This window comes from Triticum aestivum, chromosome 7A, assembly GCF_018294505.1.
Source record: "Triticum aestivum cultivar Chinese Spring chromosome 7A, IWGSC CS RefSeq v2.1, whole genome shotgun sequence".
In the NCBI taxonomy this organism is placed as follows: Eukaryota; Viridiplantae; Streptophyta; class Magnoliopsida; order Poales; family Poaceae; genus Triticum; species Triticum aestivum.
This window is the reverse complement of record NC_057812.1, coordinates 183,726,871-183,745,550: the sequence shown is the minus strand read 5'-3', so window position 1 is coordinate 183,745,550 and position 18,680 is coordinate 183,726,871. Positions and strand designations below refer to the sequence as shown.

At 46.2% G+C, this 18,680-nt stretch overlaps 2 protein-coding genes across 3 annotated transcripts; both read right to left on the bottom strand.

Moving 5' to 3' along the window:
• Window positions 1–6,832: 6,832 nt before the first annotated feature.
• LOC123150551 (iron-sulfur cluster co-chaperone protein HscB homolog) lies at window positions 6,833–10,112 on the bottom strand. 2 transcript variants are annotated; one of them, XM_044570390.1, is made up of 6 exons: window positions 9,328–10,112; window positions 8,091–8,181; window positions 7,911–8,000; window positions 7,639–7,704; window positions 7,393–7,461; window positions 6,833–7,310 (listed from the first exon to the last, which is right to left on the bottom strand). In XM_044570390.1, the coding sequence occupies exons 1-6, from the start codon at window positions 9,651–9,653 to the stop codon at window positions 7,173–7,175; spliced, it is 780 nt and encodes a 259-aa protein (XP_044426325.1). In that variant the 5' UTR covers window positions 9,654–10,112; the 3' UTR covers window positions 6,833–7,172. The 2 variants fall into 2 exon arrangements, with proteins under 2 accessions (XP_044426325.1, XP_044426324.1); XM_044570389.1 differs by having other exon boundaries at window positions 8,091–8,187; window positions 9,328–10,111.
• A 2,343-nt stretch (window positions 10,113–12,455) lies between these two features.
• Window positions 12,456–13,799, bottom strand: LOC100037589 (fasciclin-like arabinogalactan protein 1). The gene has a single exon (XM_044570688.1). The coding sequence runs from the start codon at window positions 13,693–13,695 to the stop codon at window positions 12,799–12,801; it is 897 nt and encodes a 298-aa protein (XP_044426623.1). The 5' UTR covers window positions 13,696–13,799; the 3' UTR covers window positions 12,456–12,798.
• Window positions 13,800–18,680: the final 4,881 nt, after the last annotated feature.

Sequence of the window (18,680 nt, the reverse complement as noted above, 5' to 3'; positions counted from 1 at the left end):
AATCAAGAATGAGTTCATTACAGTACCTTAAAGTGGTGTTTTGTTTTCTTTCGCTAACGGAGCTCACGAGATTTTCTATTTAAGTTTTGTGTTGTAAAGTTTTCAAGTTTTGGGTAAAGATTCGATGGATTATGGAACAAGGAGTGGCAAGAGCCTAAGCTTGGGGATGACCATGGCATCCCAAGTTAAAATTCAAGGACACCAAAAAGCCTAAGCTTGGGGATGCCCCGGAAGGCATCCCCTCTTTCGTCTTCGTCTATCGGTAACTTTATTTGGGGCTATATTTTTATTCACCACATGATATGTGTTTTGCTTGGAGCGTCTTGTATGATTTGAGTCTTTGCTTTTTAGTTTACCACAATCATCTTTTCTGTACACATCTTTTGAGAGAGACTCACATGATTTGAAATTTATTAGAATACTCTATGTGCTTCACTTATATCTTTTGAGCCATATAGTTTTTGCTCTAGTGCTTCACTTATACCTTTTAGAGCACGGCGGTGGTTTTATTTTATAAAAATAATTGATATATCATGCTTTACTTATATTATTTTGAGAGTCCTTTAGAACAACATGGAAATTTGCTTTTAGGAATAATATAAAAACTTTCATAGAAGTGCATTGAATACTATGAGAAGTTTGATACTTGATAATTGTTTTGAGATATGGAGATGGTGATATTAGAGTCATGCTAGTTGAGTAGTTGTGAATTTTAGAAATACTTGTGTTGAAGTTTGTGATTCCCGTAACATGCACGTATGGTGAACCGTTATGTGACGAAGTCGGAGCATGATTTATTTATTGATTGTCCTCCTTATGAGTGGCAGTCGGGGACGAGCGATGGTCTTTTCCTACCAATCTATCCCCCTAGGAGCATGCGCGTAATACTTTGTTTTGATAACTAATAGATTTTTGCAATAAGTATGTGAGTTCTTTATGATTAATGTTGAGTCCGCAGATTATACGCACTCTCACCCTTCTACCATTGCTAGCCTCTCTAATATCGCGCACTTTTCGCCGGTATCATACACCCACCATATATACCTTCCTCAAAACAGCCACCATACGTACCTATTATGGCATTTCCATAGCCATTCCGAGATATATTGCCATGCAACTTTCCACCGTTCTGTTATTATGACACGCTTCATCATTGTTATATTGCTTGCATGATCATGTAGTTGACATCGTATTTGTGGCAAAGACACCGTTCATAATTCTTCATACATGTCACTCATGCATCATTGCACATCCCGGTACACCGCCGGAGGCATTCACATAGAGTCATATTTTGTTCTAAGTATCGAGTTGTAATTCTTGAGTTGTAAGTAAATAAAGTGTGATGATCATCATTATTAGAGCATTGTCCCAAGTGAGGAAAGGATGATAGAGACTATGATTCCCCCACAAGTCGGAATGAGACTCCGGACGAAAAAAAGGAAAAAAAAAGAGAAAGGCCATAAAAAGAAGAAGGCCCAAAAAGAAAAAGAGAGAAAAAGAGAGAAGGGACAATGCTACTATCATTTTTCCACACTTGTGCTTCAAAGTAGCACCATGATCTTCATGATAGAGAGTCTCCTATGATATCACTTTCATATACTAGTGGGAATTTTTCATTATAGAACTTGGCTTGTATATTCCAATGATGAGCTTCCTCAAAATGCCGTAGGTCTTCATGAGCAAGCAAGTTGGATGCACACCCACTTAGTTTCTTTTGTTGAGCTTTCATATACTTATAGCTCTAGTGCATCCGTTGCATGGCAATCCCTACTCACTCACATTGATATCTATTGATGGGCATCTCCATAGCCCGTTGATACCCCTAGTTGATATGAGACTATCTTCTCCTTTTTGTCTTCTCCACAACCATCATTCTATTTCACATATAGTGCTATATCCATGGCTCACGCTCATGTATTGCGTGAAGATTGAAAAAGTTTGAGAACATCAAAAGTATAAAACAATTACTTGGCTTTTCATCGGGGTTGTGAATGATTTGAATATTTTGTGTGGTGAAGATGGAGCATAGCCAGACTATATGATTTTGTAGGGATAATTTTCTTTGGCCATGTTGTTTTGAGAAGACATGCTTAGTTAGTATGCTTGAAGTATTACTATTTTTATGTCAATATTAAACTTTTATCTTGAATCTTTCGGATCTGAACATTCATGCCATAATAAAGAAAAATTACATTGAAAAATATGTTAGAAAGCATTCCACATCAAAAATTCTTTTTTATCATTTACCTACTCGAGGACGAGCAGGAATTAAGCTTGGGAATGCTTGATACGTCTCCAACATATCTATAATTTTTGATTGCTCCATGCTATTATATTATCTATTTTGGATGTTAATGAGCTTTATTTTACATTTTATACCATTTTTGGGACTAACCTACTAACCGGAGGCCCAACCCAAATTGCTGTTTTTTGCCTATTTTAGAGTTTCACCGAAAAGGAATATCAAACGGAGTCCAAACGGAATGAAACCTTCGGGAACGTGATTTTCTCAACAAACGTGATCCAGGAGACTTGGAGTGGGCGTCAAGAAACAATCGAGGAGGCCACGAGGCAGGGGGGCGCGCCCTCCACCCTCGTGGGCCCCTCGTTGCTCCACCGACCTACTTATTCCTCCTATATATATATCCACGTACCCCCAAACATACAGGAGCACCACGAAAACCTAATTCCACTGCCGCAACCTTCTGTACACGAGAGATCCCATCTTGGGGCCTTTTCCAGAGCTCCGCCGAAGGGGGCATTGATCACGGAGGGCCTCTACATCAACTCCATGGCCTCTTCGGTGATGTGTGAATAGTTTACTTCAGACCTTCGGGTCCATAGTTATTAGCTAGATGGCTTCTTCTCTCTCTTTGGATCACAATACAAAGTTCTCCTCGATTCTCTTGGAGATCTATTCGATGTAATCTTTTTTTGCGGTGTGTTTGTCGAGATCCGATGAATTGTGGGTTTATGATCCAGATTATCTATGAACAATATTTGAATCTCCTCTGAATACTTTTATGTACGATTGGTTATCTTTGCAAGTCTCTTCAAAATAATCAGTTTGGTTTGGCCTACTAGATTAATCTTTCTTGCAATGGGAGAAGTGCTTAGCTTTGGGTTCAATCTTGCGGTGCTCGATCCCAGTGACAGAAAGGGAAATGACACGTATTGTATTGTTGCCATCAAGGATAAAAAGATGGGGTTTATATCATATTACATGAGTTTATCCCTCTACATCATGTCATCTTACTTAAAGCATTACCCTGTTCTTATGAACTTAATACTCTAGATGCATGCTGGATAGCGGTCGATGTGTGGAGTAATAGTAGTAGATGCAGAAGCGTTTCGGTCTACTTGTCACTGACGTGATGCCTATATACATGATCATACCTAGATATTCTCATAACTATGCTCAATTCTATCAATTGCTCGACAGTAATTCGTTTACCCACCGTAATACTTATGCTCTTGAGAGAAGCCACTAGTAAAACCTATGGCCCCCGGGTCTATCTTCCATCATATTAATCTTCCAACACTTAGCTATTTCTATTGCCGTTTATTTTACTTTGCATCTTTATTTCTCTTTATCATAAAAATACCAAAATATTATCTTATCATATCTATCAGATCTCACTCTCGTAAGTGACTGTGAAGGGATTGACAACCCCTTTATCGCGTTGGTTGCGAGGTTCTTATTTGTTTGTGTAGGTGCATGGGACTCGAGCGTGATCTCTTACTGGATTGATACCTTGGTTTTCAAAAACTGAGGGAAATACTTACGCTACTTTACTTCATCATCCTTTCCTCTTTAAGGGAAAACCAACGCAGTGCTCAAGAGGTAGCATCCATCGATGAGAGAACCCTAACCTTTGCATCACCTGCTTCAAGAAAGCCCAATCAACTCTATCATAAGCTTTTGACAAGTCCAACTTATATGCACAAAAACTCCTTGAGGGATCCTTCTCTTGTTTAATATAATGCAAGCACTCGAAGGCAACCAAAGCATTGTCTGTAATAATCCTGCCTGGTATAAATGCACTTTCCTCCACATAGATTATATCATCCAGCAAGGGCCTTAATCTGTTAACAAGGCACTTTGAAATTACCTTGTAGGTGACATTACAAAGACTTATTGGCCTATAGTCAGACATCCTTGAGAGGTTAGATGTTTTTGGGATGAGCACAATTGATGTATCATTTAACACCCTCAGGCATAACACCAGAACTGGAAAAAATTCCTGACCGCAGCCAGCACTCCCTCCTTCACCGTGCTCCAATTACGCTGGAAGAAACGAGCGGGAAAGCCGTCTAGGCCTGGTGCCTTCAAAGGCCCAATTTGAAACAATGCATCGGAGATCTCCTTGTCCGTAAACGGCGCACACAGCTGGTCATTATCAGCCGGCGTCACCACTCGTTCAAACAAACTTACTACTTCAGATGCATTCAAGGTAGTGTCTGCAGCAAATATATTATGGAAATACTCGTTTGCGATCCTGCTCATCGCTGCAAACTCCGTATGAACGGTTCCGATGCTGTAAGTCAATACCCTGATCTTATTCTTCCTCGCTCTCCAGACTGCTTAAGCGCCCTCAGCGCCCTTAACGGGATTAATTTTAATAGAATTTGCCAGTCCACCGCAGCTAAAATTTTTCAGTTTAATTTTGTGTCAATTAGGGTAACTGGCGTTCACGCACAACACAGTATGGGTCGACCAGCTATGTTTTTTAATGGGTTGACTGATGAGCCTATGCGACCATTGATCGTTAACCGGTCCACCAGCGACTGTTGACCTCAGAGAGTCAGCCATTGACTTAAAAAAGGGAAACATTCACATTTTTTTTATAAAAGTTCAATAAATTTTAGAAAGTTCATGAAATTTCAATAAAGTTATTTTTTGAAAATGTTCATAAAAGTTTTAAAAGTTCAAAATTTGAGAAAAGATCATGAATTTGGAAAATTTGTAATTTGGCAAAAGTTCACAAAACGGAAAAGATCATGAATTTGGAAAAGAAAAGTTCAAAAAATATTTGAAAAAAGTTCATGAATTTGAAATAAAAATTCACAACAAACATAAAAAGGTTTTCAAATTTGAAAATAAGTTTGAAAAATTGGAAAAAGTTCACGAATTTGATAAACAAAAAAAGGAAGATAGAAAAAGGAGGAAACAAAAAAGGAAAAAAGGAAACAAAATGGGAAAAACTGGTGGAGCAAAACACTAAAGTGGCCGGCCCATCTAGATACCTAGAGGGGGTGTGTGCCGGTTAGTAAAATACACTCTAACCGGCGCTTAAGGCGCCAAATAGGAGTCGGGAGTTTTAACCCTAGCCCTCTGCTTCTCCGTTGCGCTGGCGGCAAACCCTATTGGTGGTGGGGAGGTTCTCCGCCGCTAGTGTCCCAACGATCGTGCCACCGTAGTAAGCCGGGCGGTGACCCACCGAGCACGACATTGGTCGTCGAGTGGATGACGAGCAGTGAGACTATTGGCGTATGTTGGATCTGTGGGTGCGATGGTGGTCAGATGGTTAAACCAAATCACAGAGACAAAGGAAGTATCCTACGCTGATACCAATTATAAGTTCAAAGTATACAATTAGAGAGGGTGAATGGGTATTTTAAATATATTCTTTGAAAAAGAAAAGTTCTTCGAAGAACAGTTGAATAACAGAACTCCAACTAAGCAGAAATGGTGAATTCTAGAAAAGTAGAAAGCTAAACTTAGGAGCATGCAATGAAAACAACTACTACTCCGTCCGAATTTATTAGGCCCCCTCTTATTTTGGGCTAACATTTGACAATAGATTTAACTAATAAAATGTAAACTATATGTCAGAAAATTATATCAGTGAAAACCTATTCCGAATAAAAATCCATTAACATATTCTTTTAGCATATGCTTTATATTTTATTAGTCAAATAGATGGTCAAAATTTGAACTAAATACGAGGGGGCCTAAGAAAACCAGATGGAGGTAGTAACAAAAGTAGACAGGAGCGAGCTAGTAAGATACTAGTAAATAGAGAAACACTAAGCAATTAAACTAAACTAGCAAGAAGACACAATTCTCAAAACCAATAACGAGTACATAACTTAACAAAATTAAGTAATGGAATGGAAGTACTTGATAAGTCTTCACAGAAGTCACAGAGAGGACAGAGAGAAGAATTCTTCAAAACACAACAATGTACTCAAAGTACATGTTTCAAGGAATTGTAACTCGTAAGCTTGGTGAAGACACAATGATTTGTTTACCCAAATTCAAACTATTCAAAATCCAATTCATCGCTAATGGCGAAACCAGCCTGTATGTGCACCGCACGAGTAACCTTTGCTTGGTTATACGTCTTGGTTGAAGAGGCTTAGCGCTCTTACGGCACAATAGTCCTCACATTGTTCTCCTTGAACTAAGTTTCTCAGAACTCGTAGATCTTGGCAACTTGCGGTGATCTCTAAACCGGTACAAACATGTTCTTCGACAACCAGTCCCGAGCTCAGCCAAAAAAATCAAGCCAGGCTAAGTCGGGCTTGCCATTTGAGTCGTGCCCAGGCTCCATTTTGCAGCCGAAACTGCATTTGGGCCAGGCTCGGGCTTCAGTTTTTCAGCATTTCAGGTCAGGTTTTGGAGCTGGCCTTACATGTGTACACTGTTCTAAAAAACAGCATTCGAGGCAGGCTTTCAGTCTTGTTTTCGAGCCAGTCTCCACTTGAGAAAAGGGACATTTTCAGGCTTCGGGCCAGTCCGGGGTTCAGGCTTTTTCAAGCCCAGCCCAAAACCTGGCCCGGCCCGGCATATGATCAGGTTTATTCAGGGGATGCAGATCCTCTGACGTACGTACGAAGCAAAATCAGGGATAGCTACAGTTCCCTGATCTGCCCTCGGTACGCGCACGAAAAGCAACCAGCACAGTATTTTGTCTGCAGTACAATTTTCCCACGGCCACACCAGCCAACCAGGATACAACACAGGTAACGCAAGGAAAACAACGTATAAAAACAGAGTCACTTTATTCAGTCAAACTACGTAGTACGGACTCTGCCTCTCAGGATGCCTCAACAGACCTGCAACCAGCTTACAAGCGCATGTCAGCCACCAGACTCCCGGCGCCGTGGACCCTGTCTAGTTTTCTTGAAGGCGTAACAATCTACATGGCTCCCAGTCGGGGCCAAGATCAAAGCTTCTTCACAGTTTCTTCCATAGCACGTTCATAGTATCTCATCCTCTGTGTAGCTTCCACGGCGCCGTCGAAGTCCCTCTTGTTGAACGCTTCCTGGAAGGATTTGGCCCAGGTTTCGAGCTTACTCTTCATCTGGGAAAGGTTACATACAATGTGAGCCAATTCTGCTTCCCCATTGGGGATAATGGCATGGTGTAATCATGTTCAGAAGAACCTGAGATTGGATCTTCTTCAGAGTTTGCGAATCACCGGCTTCGCTAACTGCTTCGCGTATCTCCATCATCTGCAAGTTAAATGAAAGTATAGTTTTCTTCAGAGTGATCATGTGCCGAGATATATTTTCTTGGTAATATAAAATAATTAATTCTTCTTGCAGCTATTGGAAGTAAACTATATGAAAGCAGAATTTGATGATTTTTGTTGGCTGCATGCAAAAGCATAAAGGGGGAGATTGTTTTACCTCCATAAGAAGTTCTGGATCATTGATAGTCTTCTCCTCATCAACGTGTATCCCCTCAAGTTGCAGCTGCCAAATGGTTTGGTATGGTTGAAAAGCGTTTTGGCAGTAAGATGTAATTTCATATTTACTTATGTAAGTCAACGAAAGAAAAACTCAATATAACCATAACAGCTGCTGGGATGGCCCAACAAACCACACATCATTACGTCAAGCTTTTACGGTTGAACACTTCTGCATCAGTGAAACTTAAGAACACCACTGGAGCAACTTACCAAGTACAATGCCCTTGGTAAAGGTTTGCTCAGTGTGCGATATGCCTCAATGACAAGTGCTGACTGCCCGGCCGCAAAATCTCTCTCTTTCTGCAAGAGACACAAGCCATATCAGGAGAGGTTTGAAGGCTCAAACTAAAATGGGAATATCCAACTTTTGCTAAGGATGTCAGTCTCTACCTCTGATTTAGAATGAACAAGGTCAGGATGTAACTTCTTCTGCCAGTCTTTGTACTTTCCTTCTAAGTTGGTATCCTTTACGTCATATCCTCTGTCCCTACAGAAACCAGTTAAAATTTTAACCACTGTTCTATATGTTTAAGCCGTGGGTGTTACTATACTAGAATGAACAATGTTTGCAATGTTAGGATCTTTCAAGAAATCATTTTAAGGGAGATGAATCAATGATATGATTATTAAGACGTGAGCGAGTGATGTTTAAGATGAAGCAAATGGTACAATATTGTAGCATTACAGGAACTGACAAGTGCACGGAGCGGCTGAAGATGTTTGAAAATCCAATCCTCAAAGTCGATTTTCTGAGGACAAGCAATCACACACGAGGCACGGCATCGAGATTTGTTAACAAGGTTCACCGAACTCGGCTACAACCCCGGGGCATGACTACGGGCGCTCCTCCCTGCTGACACCGCTACTCTGTTCAAGAATTCATCCGATTAACCAGTTAACTTGCCGATTAATCCCTACTCATAGGGTCCCCGAGTAGCCGATTACCCGATAAATCGTCCGATTAATTGATTAAATGGCCGATTAACTTGCCGATTAGCCTATTAATCCCCTACTCACCAGCCGACCGAACAGCTACCAGTTAACGATTTCCTCAACAAAGGCTACAATACCAACACCAGACCACCCGGGCACCGACATGCCATCAGATCCGTCGTGCACCTGTGCTATTATTTTGGCATTGGTTATAGGAGGCCTAGGATACAAGTGTCCTTGAACACGACTCCACACCCTATCTACACACCATACAAATCCAAGTCCAAACTTAACCTGACTTGTAAAAATATTCGACACAATTCCAACAGAAGATATGCATCCAGTTATTATCATAGGTAGAAAGTTGTGCCACACACAAAAGTTCATTCATCAACCAGTCCCATGCCTTATTATTTTGCTTGCTGATATATGGGGAACACGAAAGTTCAAAAGAGTACCAGCCAAAATTCCAGTATATTAACATCATAATGCAGCAAATTCAGGTGTGCTCATAAATTATATTTGTTAAGTACGGTACACCAGATGCAGCATTTCTCACAAGAAAATAAATAAAGTTGTTTCAAAACTAGAATAACAGCAAATTCAGCAAAAGACACAGCACACAGGCAAATATGGTCTGATTGCCCACAAACACGCAACAAAAGATGGAAGGTTCAGGAAGGTTGCTACTCACAGGCCAAATATTCGGAAGTAGTCGACCGCAGGATCAACGGGCTGCACACTCCTGCAGGACCCGCAGGAGAGGAATGCCCCCTTGGCGCCACAACTCCAGCACTCGCCGCCAATGCCGCCATCACCTCCTGCCTGGTTCGATAGGCTTCGAGAGGGAGGAACTCCGATGGAATCCCGAAAGGTTCCAAGATTGTGGTGGAAAGAGGATGAAGCGAAGGCGGAGCTAGAGCAGGTGGCTGTGGGAGCAGGAGGCTGTGGGGGTCGTCGGATGCGGCGGCCGGCGATTCCGGCGAGGTGGAGGCAGATCGGTCCGGCTCGGCGCCACATGGTCTTTGGCTGGTTGACCACTCGGTGGGCGAAGGCACGAGGAAATTGGGGAATTTGAGGCACTTTCCAATGCAATAGACAGCAAAGAGCAAACCCTAAATCAGAAATTGGGGAATGGGAAGTGGCGCAATGGAAAACTTGCCTCAAGTCCTCAAATCGGGCTAAAGGCTGGCCACTGGGCAGGGTTGCTGGCTTGCAGCCGGCCGAGTGCCGGAATCGGCGGACAGCGGACTGGGCGGCAGGCGCCGGTTTGCAGGGGCGCCAAGGGGGCGCGGTAGCGCCGAGCTCCGGGAAGGGGCGCCTCCTTGGCGTCTAGCGACGGCGAGGCAGGCAGCGACGGGCGATGGCGTCCGGCGAGGTAAGCGGCGAGCCGGCGAGATCAGGAGCCGAGCGGCCGAGGTAGAGGGCGAGTAGGGGCTCGGTGCGTCTGTCCCAGTTTTTTTTGTCTGTCCCAGTGTGCCTGCGTGCGTTGTTTGTTGGGCTAGCTTCTTTTTTTTTTTGAGAATGTTTGTTGGGCTAGCTGGCTGAGATGGGTCGGGAGATTGATGTTGGGCCTTGTTTTCTTTTCTGGTCTATATGTAATTTTCTATGATATAGGCCGGTTTAAAATTCCAGGGTGGGCCACGACCCACGAAATCACTAATTGAGGAGCATTTCTTTCAAAGATCACTTCCACCCTCTTCGGATTGCGACAAGTGACACGCTGCATGTGTGTCACTTGTTGCAACCTGAGAGTTTTTTTTTCGTAGATCCGTTTATTTAAAATGTTTTATCTCTTAAACCGTGCATTCAAATCTCAAATCTTTTTCACCATTGAATTTCTCGCGTCGAGATCTTCAATACTAGATCACATATTGATAGATTATGGCAAACTTTTTTCACAAAAAAACTCGAACAAAAAGCCGAACCGGAAGCACTTTATTCTTTCCGAAAGGCACGCTTGCGCCTCTTGTGAAAGCAAAACCGTGCCTCTCACGAAAGGACAAAAAAAGAGAAAAATACATTTTTTTCGTTTCCGTGAGGCACGGCCGTGCCTCCCACGAAAGATTTTTTTTATTTAGGAAAGACGCCTTTTTATGTTTCCGAGAAGCACGGTCGTGCCTCTCGTGGAAGCAAATCCATACCTCTCGCAGAAGTAAAACCTTTCCTCTCGCGGAAGCAAAAGAAAAACGTTTTTTTGCACAACTTTTTTTTGTCGAAAAGCTAAGAAAAAATGGTAGAAAACTGAAAAGCCAAAAAACCCTTAAAAGCCAAAAATGTGTGTGAAAAAGCAAAATAAAAAACAAAATTTGGAGGCAGTGCCTAGAGCACGGCAGGTAGCGATGGCAGAGAGCGCGCTCGCTCTCTTCCCACCCCAAGTGGCTCTTGGGGAGGCTCCCGAAGAAGCGCACCTCAATTAGTGACCCACCATGTCCACCCTATAGGATGTTGATCCGTCTTTTGAGTTATTCCCATTAAAAATTCAGCACCTAGTGATCATTTTGACGCTGAGAGGTGGGGGACCTGGCATCTTCAAGAATCCTATGTTCTTCGTCATCATCTAGTGATCAACCCGGGGGGGTGAAGAGGACGAAGTAGAATGGCGCTGGGAGAGAGGGTGCATGAGGACATCCTGAGGCTCGCTGGAGAGAAGATAGAAGGAGTAGGGCGTAGAGGCAACTCACCTGCCCCGCCGTCGAGCTGTGAGTCGTGCCGCTTCTCGTCTTGTCTCAAGCGCCGCTATGGACGTGTTTGGTTAGGTGCATGGATGTAATTTTGGACCGTTTGGTCAGGTAGGTTGCATCAAAATCTTGGCTCACGCGAATCTCAAAGCACCTCTTAGTTAGGCCTCCGAGTAACAATATAATTGTTAGTTTCCACTCAGCCAGACTCGTCTCGTGCAAGTAGGGGCAACGCGATGCTGAGCTCACATGAATAGGAAGATGACACATGCTTGCAGGCGTCCCCAAAAAATCGATGGGAGTAATACGGTCATCTCCTGTCGACTGCTCGCCCTATTTACCTACCTTCGGCTCACCGTCTGAACCCGCGCCGTCATTTCCCTTTCCCCTTCGAGCACTCCCTCCTAGGGTTCTTCTTCATCGACAAGTAGGTAAGTTGCGCCATCTTCTCCGGTCGACGATGGTTGGCAATGGCGATTCTTCTTCCTCCTCTTCTCCGAGTTGTTCATTGACGACTCCGCCTCGCTACTCCGATGGCTATAAGTAACATCACTCCCTACTCGTTGTAGAGTAGATCTGTGACCTTGTTGTAGCTTAGATATGTGAGTATGTGGTAGATTAGACTATTGCTTCATGATGGTGTGTGAGGATGTGGTAGAACAGATACTAGTGATGCCGTTTTGGTAGTATGATAGGTTTTGATTGTCGTTAATGATGATGCTCATAGTGTTTTGGTAGATGTAAATGTTTTCCATGTCAGTTGAATGCTAGTTTGGTGCCTGTGGTAGTGTGGTGAGATTGATGATCAGTCCATGCTAGTTTGGAGGATGTGCTAGATAAAGAATTTGCCATCCGGATGTGATTTTGAGGGGAAGAGTAAGGGATAAGACGGGGCTTGCGTTGTTCCCTCAGATTGCTACAGGGATCGAAAGGTTTGTGTGCTTTGCGCAGGGGGTGCAATGGAACGAACAATGCACCCGCCGCAATTGTCACCGTGTTGAGATTTGTGGCTGGGATTGGCCGCACGAGAGATCGGCTTCCAGAGAACGTACACTATACATCATTTCCGTAAAAGTAAACATTTCCTATGTGATGAACTAATGCGGTTGGATCGATCGGTTTCCATGTGATCGTGCAAGAGTAGGTTTGAATTTTGTCGATAGACCCCCTTGCTAAATGGGTGTTCTTCCTTGTTTTACAAAGGTGGATTTGCAAGATCCCTCAAAGAAAAGAAAAAGGTGGATTTGCAAGATTCATCGGAAAGTCTAGAGCTCGGTCCATGCAACGCAGAAATAAATTACTAGCAACAATTCAAACATAGCCATGCACTCCTTGACTAAACGCGAGCATCGTCCAATTATTCTGCTCAAATCTGCCAGCGATAACCAGCGCTCATTAACCACTGTTTCCATCGGGTAAGAGCGAGCACTAATCGCGGGATCCAGCGCCCCTGACAGCGGGCATTCATTCCAAGCACAGATTGCTCACCACAGCAGAAACACGACGACCGGCACGGCCACCGCCACCACCGCGCCGAGGCTCCACGGCTCCGAGTCGCTGGCGCCACTCTTGTGCTCGTCGGCAGGCGGCTGGTCTCCGTCCGCCCCAGGTTCTTCCGCCGGCGTCTCCACCACGGGCGTTGGGGAAGGCACGGGCTCTTTGGCCGGCTTCGGCGGTGGCGCGGTGTGATTCTTTGGCGACGGACGCAGGGCCGCCGGGGCCTTAGCAGGTGCAGGGGCCACGACCGGCGCCAGAGGAGCAGGCGCAGGCGCAGGCGCCTTGGGAGCAGGAGCCGGGGCCGGGGCCGGCGGCGTGGGCACCTTCGCCTCGGCGGTGAAGGACGAGATGGCGTCGCTCACCTGCAGCACGGCGATGTCCCAGGGCGCCTCCTTGACCGACTTCACGTAGAACACGGCGGCTGTCCCGTTCACCCCCTCCGCTGGCCGGAACGAGACGTGGTCGTCCTTGCCGCCCCGCGTGATGTTCACGATGCCGGCGGCCCCCGGCGCGCCGTGGGCCTGGTAGAGGCTGGCGGCCTGCCTGAACCCGCCGTCGAGGGTGCGGAGCCTGGCGTCGCCGAGGTAGTCGAGGAGGACGTGCAGGGAGAGCACGCGCGCGAGGGCGTCCGGCTGGAGGCGCCGCTCCGCGAGCCGCGCCACGGCGGCGTTGTCGACGGCGAGGACGGTGACGGGGCTGCGCGCGTCGATCTCGGCGCTGAGGTTCGCGCCGGCCAGGGCGGCGCTGAACTGGGTGAAGTCCGGGCTGGCGGCGGCGAGGATCTCCGTGATGTTGTGCCGTCCGGCCTGGCCCTGGCACAGCGGGAACGCGCAGAGGAGCAGCAGGGGGAGGACGGAGCAGGGGACGGCTCCGGTGGACGCCATGGTGCACCGCTGCGCGCCGGGGAAGGACTACTACCGCGCGCGCTCCTCCCGTGTCGCTCGCTGGGCCGCTGGTGTATGGAGAGGGGGAGGAAGGGTTTAGGCCAGGCCCCTAGATATACTACGATGAAGCTGCCGCGTGAGCCTCACGTGGTCCGGCCGGAGCCAGAACCACCGTGCGAGAGGCGATACGAGGTGGGGACACGTCGTCAGACGCGCGCGCACGCCACTGTACACGGAGATACGCACGCACGAAGGGTGGGTGGGTGTGCATGCAGCAGGATATGGAAATGCTTAATAATGTTACTACGACAATGAGTTAATGCTGTATTTTTTCGAGTGGGGTGAATCAATGCATGCAATTTGTGACGGGATGCTATTTGTGCGCTGCTTAGCTGGTGGCCCGTCCCGCTCTTCGCCTCTTTGACAGCGGAGACAACTGGACGAAAGCTTGATTGGGCATGCATCAATGGCGGCCGTGGTGAAAATGGGAGATGATGAGAGGTGCGTGGTAATGAGCCTTGTTTGGATGCCAAATCGGTGGCGTGCCATGGTCTGTCCTCTGCTACCAACCGTGCTTCTTGTGGCCGCACTACATAAATGGTTCCCTTTTATCACATTGTTCCAAAGGTGTGCGTGGCGAGGCGTCTACTGAGGAGAGGAATGCTTTCACGCTGCTAGCTGGAGAAGATTGGACTGTCTAGTGACATTTGTACACACGATCGGCCTAGCTAGAGTGTCACAAGAAACAAGAAACGGAAGCATATGTACACGGCCTCCATTAAGACAGTGTGGTAAAGTGGTAACTGCGGCTCTTTCCTGGAAACTTCGTGGGGCTATACCTGGTTGGGGTTCCTTCGCTCCTACTTAACTCGGCCCATTTCGGCAACTCCTCATCTGAGGTGTGTATTTATCATCTTATCTCTCTGTTAATTGCTAAGCACCCACCACACTACTATTTCGTGACCACGATACCCCTTCGGGTCCACGTCGCTCTCGTCGGGGCGACAACCAAACATTAGCCTCCGGCAGGCCCCGCCCTTTGTCCCTCTCCCTCGTTGCCGCCAGAGGAGCCTATCGGGAAACTGTATTGCCATCGATGAAGGTGGCAGTGAGGTCCTCGTCACTCTGCTGTCCGCTCTCGAGTACATATCAGGTGCTCTAGCCCCTCAAGTGCTCCTATAATACAAGCTCCTGTGAACCGCTGGATTTGAGATCCAAGGGTCATGTGAGGAGCTTCGGCAAAATCGCAAAAAAGAACTCCAGGAGGCAAATAATTGCACGCAAGTCCAACATCTCGGCTGGTAACCTTGGGATCTCATATCCAACCGCCCCACGGGAGTTTGTATCATGGGAGCACCTGAGGGGCTGCACCTGATATGCCCCCTATAATCTCTAGTGCAGGCTCAAGAAGACGAGGTGACTGCCACGGGTGGAGAAGGCGACACCCCTCCACGACAAGCGACACTGGATGGTGATGGTCGTTCCCTTGTGCGAGCGGAGGGTGATGGCCGTGGACCGTGGGTCGTTCTAGCAGTACTCATTCCAGATCTCAAGGCCCCGGGTCTTGAACCTCTCAAGCGGCCTCAGCCTTGCCATATCTAGACACCGCGTGGTGTCCATCTGCCGGATCTACCACTAGTAGAAAAGAGGGTTTTGGTTCAGGCCGGGTCAGCCCATTAGTCTCGGTTCAGTCTAGAACCGGGACCCATGGGGGCATTGGACCCGGTTCGTGAGGCCAGGGGCCTGCCGGGCCTCGTGGGGGCATTGGTCCCAGTTCGTCTGGCTCCTTTGGTCCCGGTTGGTGGGACGAATCGGGACCAATGGGCCTCGCTCCTGGCCCACCACAATTGGTCCCGGTTGGTGGCTTGAACCGGGACCACAGGCTGCCCTTTAGTCCCGGTTCATGCCACGAAACGGGACCAATGAGGTGCCTACCCACGAGCAGAGCACTCCAGAGCTCTATTTTTCTCTGGCCGGCGAGGGGAGGGCTTTGTGGTGCTCTAGCTCACCTCCTATGCACATGAGGTGTTCGATGAAATGCCCGAGCCACACTAGCTAAGCTTTCTCCTGTCGAAGCTCGACCTCAAAACTTCATTTTCCTCGAGATTTGTCTAGGTTTAGCGGCCCGTCACGTCCCATTCCCGTCTTCACCACCGTCGATCACCCGCGCCGATCTCGTCGCCGGCACCACCGTGGTGAGCCTCTTGTTCTTATCTTCTTTCTGAAAGAAAAAAAAATTCTTACTTTAGATAGATACTTGTCTAATTTTCTTACTATTTTATTGCTTGTTATTATATAGTGCGATGGTTTTGGTATCCGCCCCCGTCGGCCCTCGTCCTGTCTATGATTCGGATGTGGTATATATTATCTTTTTATAACTATTTGGTTCATTTATTGTTTATGACAATTATGTCGACCAACGTGACATAGATTTTATTTATGTAGGAGGTAGTTGAACCGGAAATTCCAACCGACCCTATTGTCAAGAGGTTAAATTTAGTTGAAGAAGAAAACAATTACTTGAAGGAAAAAATAAAAAAATTGAGGAGGAGAAGATGATATTGGAGTTGCATGTTGTGGATGTCGTCGATGATCACAAGATTAAGATGGATGCAATGCGCTTGAAGATTAGAAAGATTAGAAAATATGCCATTCATACCGAGGCTTGGTATCATTATGCCGTTGGATCAATTGTTACCTTGGTTGCGATTATGATCGCATTTGTTTTCGCATTGAAATGTTTTACATAGTTTCAATGTATGGTTTAATTAATTAGATGTTCTGGAGAGCTATATGTTGTTAGATGAGAACTCTGTATGTACTTTGGTTTTAATGTGATGATGAACTTCTATTAATTTGGTCACTTAATTATCTATTCATGATGTTCTGTAATGGTTTTTGACACACTTAATTATATATAATGCACGCAGATGAACCGGCAATGGATGTACGGTGACAGACACACCTCCGAGTACATTAAGGGCGTGCATGATTTTCTCGAAGTGGCTGAGGCAAACAAGCAGAATGGTTTTATGTGTTGTCCATGCCCTAAATGTGGGAATACGAAGTCTTACTCTGACCGGAAAATCCTTCACACCCACCTGCTTTACAAGGGTTTCATGCCACACTATAATGTTTGGACGAGGCACGGAGAAATAGGGGTTATGATGGAAGACGACGAAGAAGAAGAGGACAATGACAACTATGTGCCCCCTGAATACGGTGATGCTGCAACGAGGGAAGCTGTTGAAGATCAAGAGGAACCAGATGATGTGCCCAATGATGCTGCAACGGGGGAAGCTGCTGAAGATCAAGAGGAACCAGACGATGTGCCCGATGATGATGATCTCCGCCGGGTCATTGTCGATGCAAGAACGCAATGTGAAAGTCAAAAGGAGAAGCTGAAGTTCAATCGCATGTTAGAGGATCACAAAAAAGGGTTGTACCCCAATTGCGAAGATGGAAACACAAAGCTCGGTACCGTACTGGAATTGCTGCAGTGGAAGGCAGAGAATGCTGTGCCTGACAAAGGATTTGAGATGCTACTGAAAATATTGAAGAAGAAGCTTCCAAAGGATAACGAATTGCCCAACAGTACATACGCAGCAAAGAAGGTCGTATGCCCTCTAGGATTGGAGGTGCAGAAGATACATGCATGCCCTAATGACTGCATCCTCTACCGCGGTGCGTACAAGGATCTGAACGCATGCCCGGTATGCGGTGCATTGCGGTATAAGATCAGACGAGATGACCCTAGTGATGTTGATGGCGAGCCCCCCAGGAAGAGGGTTCCTGCGAAGGTGATGTGGTATGCTCCTATAATACCACGGTTGAAACGTCTATTTAGAAACAAAGAGCATGCCAAGGTGATGCGATGGCACAGTGAGGACCGTAAGAAAGATGGGAAGTTGAGAGCACCCGCTGACGGGTCGCAGTGGAGAAAAATCGAGAGAAAGTACTGGCCTGAGTTTGCAAGTGACCCAAGATACGTATGGTTTGGTTTAAGCGCGGATGGCATTAATCCTTTTGGGGAGCAGAGCAGCAATCACAACACCTGGCCCGTGACTCTATGTATATATAACCTTCCTCCTTGGATGTGCATGAAGCGGAAGTTCATTATGATGCCAGTTCTCATCCAAGGCCCTAAGCAACCCGACAACGACATTGATGTGTACCTAAGGCCATTAGTTGAAGAACTTTTACAGTTGTGGAATGGAAACGCTGTACGTACGTGGGATGAGCACAAATAGGAGGAATTTAACCTGCACGCATTGCTGTTTGTAACCATCAACGATTGGCCCGCTCTCAGCAACCTTTCAGGACAGACAAACAAGGGATACCACGCATGCACGCGCTGTTTAGATGAAACTAAAAGTATATACCTAGACAAATGCAGGAAGAATGTGTACCTGGACCATCGTCGATTTCTTCCGACCAACCATCAATGTCGAAAGAAAGGCAAGCATTTCAAAGGCGAGGCAGATCACCGAAAGAAGTCCGCCATGCGTACCGGTGATCACGTACTTGCTATGGTCAATGATTTACACGTAATCTTTGGAAAGGGTCCCGGCAGACTAGCTGTTCCGAATGACGCTGAGGGACACACACCCATGTGGAAGAAGAAATCTATATTTTGGGACCTACCCTACTGGAAAGACCTAGAGGTCCGCTCTTCAATCGATGTGATGCACGTGACGAAGAACCCTTGCGTGAACCTACTAGGCTTCTTGGGCGTGTATGGGAAGACAAAAGATACACCTGAGGCACGGGAGGACCTGCAACGTTTGCACGAAAAAGACGACATGCCTCCGAAGCAGTATGAAGGTCCTGCCAGCTACGCTCTTATGAAAGAAGAGAAATAAATCTTCTTTGAATGCCTGCTCAGTATGAAGGTCCCGACTAGCTTCTCGTCGAATATAAAGGGAATAATAAATATGCCAGAGAAAAAGTTTCAGAACCTAAAGTCTCATGACTGCCACGTGATT